At 41.9% G+C, this 6,260-nt stretch overlaps 1 protein-coding gene across 1 annotated transcript; it reads left to right on the top strand.

The window, feature by feature from the left end:
- Positions 1-672: 672 nt before the first annotated feature.
- On the top strand, positions 673-3,156 carry LOC103749444 (pancreatic beta cell growth factor-like). The gene is made up of 5 exons (XM_017802974.1): positions 673-739; positions 1,616-1,737; positions 1,920-2,057; positions 2,668-2,785; positions 3,059-3,156. The coding sequence occupies exons 1-5, from the start codon at positions 676-678 to the stop codon at positions 3,154-3,156; spliced, it is 540 nt and encodes a 179-aa protein (XP_017658463.1). The 5' UTR covers positions 673-675.
- Positions 3,157-6,260: the final 3,104 nt, after the last annotated feature.

The following is a 6,260-nucleotide window of genomic DNA, read 5'->3' as shown; positions in this document are numbered from 1 at the left end:
CTGTAATTCTTATAAAATTATAATTTTTGCAAAATAGCCTAATCTGAGGCATGAGGTTGCCTGTATTTACTTTAGTTTTCCAGAATAGGTAGTAAACAGTGGCAGGATTTCAAACTTGATCCACACCTGAAGACAAAGCTGGTCTAATGGCAAAAAAGAGACCACACATGTGACAGTTCCCAGTCTTTACCAGGAACAGTCTGCTGCTTTTGCCGGGAATCTCCTAAAATCCATGCCAAAACAGATGTACCACCCTTGATCTGCCTAGGCATGCATTCCAGTTGTTTATTTGCACGCCCCTCTCTCAAGCACTGTTATAAAAGCCCAGTCATTTCTGTCCTGAGAAACCATCCCAAATCACCACAAGACAGGTGAGAGCCATGCAGGGATTCACTTCTCACATTGCTAGAGGGGATGTGACAGGGTCTCTGTCCTCACAGAACAAAGGCACACTGAGACTCAGTAGAGTTGGTAGCTCTCAGGGGAATGAGAGAGTTACCAACTCTCATTCATTTCATTCAAGGACTACAGAAGGAAAGGGATAGACCAAGAGTAGTATATCCCTGCAAACCTAGACAAAAGAGTAGGGGAGGGACAGTCCTTTTTGCATGTTCTCTCTGTCACACCTCAGTGACTCTTGACTGTTCCTCACTCACAGACAAGAAGCTGCCTCCTATGACCCTTGCCAACATGTCCTGGATGGTGCTCTCCTGCCTCATGCTCCTATCTCAGGTTCAAGGTAAGGATTCCCTATCTCTAGGACTGGGTTCCCTATGAGTGTTCAGAGCCACGAAATAGAGGAAGGCTCCAAAGAGTCTCATATGGTGATTATGAGTATTCCACAAAATTAAGCTTGCAGTTCCTCCCTTGTCCTGCCTTCCTCCAGGTCAGTGGTGGGAGGTACCACAATGGTCCACCATCAGTAGAATGACAGGTTCCATAGTTTGTCAGGAGACTCTATTTTAGGCTTGTGGGGTCAAAAGGAAAAAATTAAATGTCAGAATAGAAAAGTAGACAGATGGAGGACGAAAGGTCCAAATTATCTGCTGAAAGAAGGGAGTTTCATAAACTGTTAAATGCAGGAAGGATAAAATAAAAAGACGCTTTCAACATTGAAAGTTTTTTTTTTTTTAATTTAAGAACCTAATCTTGGGGAGCTAACTCAGTCAGTAAAGTACTTGTATAAATATGAGGACCTGAGTTGAGTACCTAGAGCCCATATAAATGAAACTGGATGTGGTGGCACATGCTTTTCACCCTAGTGCTGAGGTAGAGGAGACAAGATCCAACGTGAATCACTGGCTGGTCCTTCTCATCAAATCCACAACCACAAGTCAGTTAGAAACTTTGTCTCAAAAATTATCATGAATAGCAACTTAGGAAAGACAACTGAGATTGGTTGGTGGCATTCACATACATGTGCTCATGTGTACCCCAACACAAACACTTGTCTTTAAGATTAAGAAGCTGAGAACTAGGAAAATAGTGAGAAATTCTCTGAATTGCAGTTCTAATTCCAAAAAGAGGCTTTGTGAATATTTGCTAAGTTCAACTTCCAGTCTAATCTCTGTTCTCCATTTTACCTGATTACTACCTTTATCTCCCTCTATCCTAGGTGAAGACTCTCAGAATGAACAGGCCTCGTCAGCACGTATCAACTGCCCTCAAGGCGCCCTGGCCTATGACTCCTACTGCTATGTTTTTATTTTGATACCACAAACCTGGATAAATGCAGAAGTGAGTGCTGAGAGGTGGGATTGGGAGCAATAGTGGAAAGTACATGTGTGTATGTGTGTGGGGTGTTTTTGACTCCAATCTCTGTGGTTCCTTGAGTCTGACATGACCCCCACTCCCCACCTCTATTCTGCCATTCCCCAGTGAGGTCTGTCTCACTCTCATTCTATCCCTCCCTCACGCAGCTGGCCTGCCAGAGGTTTCCCTCAGGACACCTGACATCTGTGCTCAACAGCGGTGAGGCTCGCTTTATATCCTCCCTGGTGAAGAACAGTGTGCACGGCTACCAAAATGTCTGGATTGGACTCTTTGATCCTACACACGTGAGACTTCATCTTCTTGCTTTTTCTCCATCATGCCTTTTGTTCCTGAGGAACAAACATCAGGTTCTCTGTGACTTCCCAGGAAGAACCCCAAGGGGACAGACAACTCAGACACTGAGTGACACTGGTCAAAGGAAATCCTGGAGGCCAGCTGAAGAGCTGAGTCTGTGGAGGTTCTGAGATTTCTGATGAAGTTTACATGCCTGTATTGACATTTACAAAGTTCTCATGCAAGGCCTTGGAAGGCTTTTCTGTCAGTCTGAAAGAATCTGCATAAACTATTGTCAGAAAATACCAAATATAGACAAGATCCATATTTTTATAGGATAGATTTTGTCCTTGTGTTTCCGGGAAATCCTCAAACATACCACCAATTACATTTATCGAGGAATGATAAACATCAGTACAATCTAATTTCATCCAATACTTTCTGGGGTTTGTAAATAGGAATGAGAAATTCAGGAATAATATTTCATCAGAGGGCTGTTAGCAGTAGTGTATGGTTCTACTGAGTTCTGAGAGGCTGAGGAGGGAATCCAGTGTTTCAATGAAGAGATCATATACATGGAGTGCTAATGAACCTTCCCCTCCTCTGATACCTGCTTTGTAGGGGACAATACCCAATGGAGGTGGATGGAGGTGGAGTAACTCTGATGTGCTAACTTACTTTAACTGGGAGAGGAATCCATCCACTGCTGCGTACTGTGGGAGCTTGTCACGAGCCTCAGGTAAGACAGAGAAGAATCACTTCTGACTAGATACATGTGCCTCTTCCTGCGTGCCCTGGGTCTGAACTTCTGGGTAAACCTCTATCCTTGGAAATGCTGCTATGTGGACTTGTTTTCTCCCATGGTTCTCTGTGTATCTCTCCTTCCTATGGTATACAACACTGGGCAGCATGAGGGAGAGACTTCCAAGTCAACACCAGAGATGGAGGTGTTCCTTTGTTATGTTCACCAGCTCCACCTATCTTGTTCACTGGATTTCTTGTCTCTCTGCAGATTATCTGAAGTGGAGAGAATATAATTGTGATTCAGCATTACCCTATGTCTGCAAATTCAAACCCAGTTCTAAATTCAACAACCTGAATATATATTGAAGTTTATGATAGACAAGGAACCAAGTGTGAAGACTTACCCAGGATCCCTCATCTGTTCTCTCTTCCTCTTCCCTCAGTAATTTCTGTGTGAGTGGTGATCTAAGGGCTTCAGAGATCAATAATAAACTCTTTAGTCAAGCTTTGCGCTTTTGTTCTTCTTTAATGAATGGCATGTGTACAGTACACTTGTATGTAAATATAAAGATTTATATTTAGTATAAGGTGAGAAATTTAATTTGAAATTCATATGAAATTTCATTTTTATATGACAGAGATAGGATTTTCTCTAGGATCTGTGAGCTTTCCAGCCATGTGTATTTGGCTATGTTTACAGTGCCACCCGTTAGTTCACTTCTATTGAGAGGGCTTTAAGTCCAATTAGACAGCTGTTGATTACCTCCCATTTAACAGTGCCAGTAGCACACCAGTAGAGGTAGTCTCATTTGCTGGTCATTATTGTTATTAGCCTTTAGGGCTGGTTTCTTTCAAAAGTGGACTGCTGTAAATTGTAAGCTGAACTTTCCTCCTGTCAGGTTGATTTTGGCTGGAGTTTTATCACAACAACAGAAAACCAGACTAGTGCAGGCTTCTTGTACACACACCCCTCCATGCTGGGTTCTTTGAGTTCCTTTCTTGTTTGTCCTTGTGCAGATCTTGTGCACTCTCTTACAAGCATTGTGGGTTAATATATGCAACTATCCTGTCTGGAAAACATGGTTTCCTTGTATTCGTTCACCACCTCTGGCCCTTATAATCATTCTACCCCACCTTCTGAATTGATCAGTGAGCCTTGGTAGGTGAGGGTATAGTATAAGTGTGCCAGTTAGGGTCTCTTATTTTATGCACATTGTCTAGTTGTGGTTCTCTGTGCTAATTGCTATCTACTGCAAGAAGCTTTCTGGTGAGAGTTGAGAGATGTACTAATCTATGGGTAAACAATGAGTTGTTAGGAGTCAGTTTAATACTATATCCACTTATCAGAATTATAGTAGTAGCTTCTCCCCTGTGGCCTCTGACCTGTGACCTCTTTAGCTTCAAGTTCTTGACCCTAATAACAGTGTCAAATATGGACACTGTTTTATGAAGTATACTGTAAATCCAATCAGAAAGTGGCTGTTACTCCCATAGTGAACATACTACTCTTGTGTCAATGGACGTTGCTTGCCGGACAATTGTTTCTGTAGCTCTCAGTGTTCAGAGCTGAGTAAAGCTATTCTTCCAGTAGCATGCATAGCACCTTCCAGCACTATGAAAACTAGCCAGTAGGGATGAAAATTCGAGATCTGTATCAGCTTGATATCTCCTTGTTTTTTATATGATTTACATATATAGGGTCTTTGGCAATAAGGTCTTATCATTAAGTTCACGAGCATAATGACAGTAGCCATTTTATGAGTGTCTATGGGAACCCCATGGTGAACAGCTCCAAAAGAGGGAGTCCATTCCAGGACTTGGAATGTTTTTCCTCAAATATAATTAATTTTTAAAAAATTTGTTGATTTATTTGTGTGTATATTACACAGAACATTCCAAACCATTTTATTCAACTGTACACCCACTTCCCATATGGCCCCCGCTCATAGCCTCCCTCCTCTGACTAGAGCCCTTATACTCTGTTATCCCTGCTACTGTCTGCTGTGTTGTCAGCACCCCCAGCCATGCCCCACTACATGTCCATCCGGTGAATTTAGTCAGCCTATCTAGAGGTCTTTTCTTTAGGAAAGTCAGCTGTTCCTCATCTAGCAGAAATCAGTTATCAATATTCCTTTAGATAAGATTGGGATCTGTTGTTCATTTTCCAAGTTCTATGCTGGGTTATTATTTGGGAGTCCCTTTGGCTACCCTGGACAACAGCTCAAAAGAAGGTATCTCCTATGTGGCATTGTTGCTTGTTATGCAGCCTTTAGCTATACATATGGACTCTTAAAAAATTATATTGGCCCCTTAAATCTTTGGTTATACTTTCCTTTTGGGTGTTTAAAGTCATACAGTTGGTCCAGATAAACCAATTTATTTTTACTCTTAAGGCCGTTTGAGGATCTGTTCCTCAGGGGTAACATGGGCTTGGGAGGAGCCCCTGGCTCCTTTCTTTTACCAGTTCTGCCTATGTGAAGATAAGTCAAAGGTCCTGCTCAACCATGGTTGGCTTTGCTTGGAAGCATGGAGGAAATGTTTCCTCTGTGTTGACCCTCTTCTTTGTAGACTGGACGCTGGTTCAAGTCCATCTGGTGGGGTCTCCTCAGCCTCCTTGATCAGGAGGACAGGTGACCCACCACCATTACAGGACATTTTGAGAGATACTCATAGTCCCTTGGAACTAGTCAACCTAGGAGGGCAAGGAGAAAAAACTGCCCTGTACGTCCCTCTGACCCACTTAGTATAGGCCTCAAAGTATGTCTGTAAAACATCCAAGAAGTTTAGCTCCACCAGTCTGGTACTTTTAATTACTGTGTGCCATGTAGATAAATCTTGAGCAACGACTAATTGTTCTCAGATAAGCCTTGCCTAGAAGCATATTTCTTGATCTGGTATGTATAATTTATCAGTAGGTTGTTTGACTAATATGGTTGCCTCTGGTTTTTAAAACTGTCTAGGCATTATTTATCTCTCGCATTGTCTAACCCCTCCATCATGGTTTCCCCAATTAATGTGCCCCCATTTTCCCCCTTTCTCCCTTAAAACCCTTCTCCTATGGTCCTACCTCTCTTGAGCCCTTCTTTCCTTTTATCCCCTAGGTTCCTTGTATACCCTTCCCTTTTCCCTCCCTTAAACTAACCCAGTTTTTATCCATGTCTCCCGATTAACACCTGTTTCCTACTGTTCTTATCTTTCACTTTCTTTCTTTTCCTTTACCTCCCTGGTTCCTTTCCATTGTCCTGGTTCCTGTAGTTATGTCTGGATACATACTTTTTAGGATTTTATTCAAGGACCCACATATGAGGGAGAACATATATCATTTTTTTTTCTGAGTCTGTGTTACTTCATTTAGTGTAACAGTTTCTAGTTCATCCATTTACCAGCAAATTTCATGATTTCATCTTTCTTTACTGCTGAATAAAACTCCATCATATAAATGAACCACATTTTCATTACCCACTTGTCAA

This window comes from Nannospalax galili, unplaced genomic scaffold, assembly GCF_000622305.1.
Source record: "Nannospalax galili isolate Female #2095 unplaced genomic scaffold, S.galili_v1.0 scaffold726, whole genome shotgun sequence".
Classification (NCBI taxonomy): domain Eukaryota; kingdom Metazoa; phylum Chordata; class Mammalia; order Rodentia; family Spalacidae; genus Nannospalax; species Nannospalax galili.
Note: the sequence above shows the minus strand (reverse complement) of the source record. Positions and strands in the feature narration are given on the sequence as shown.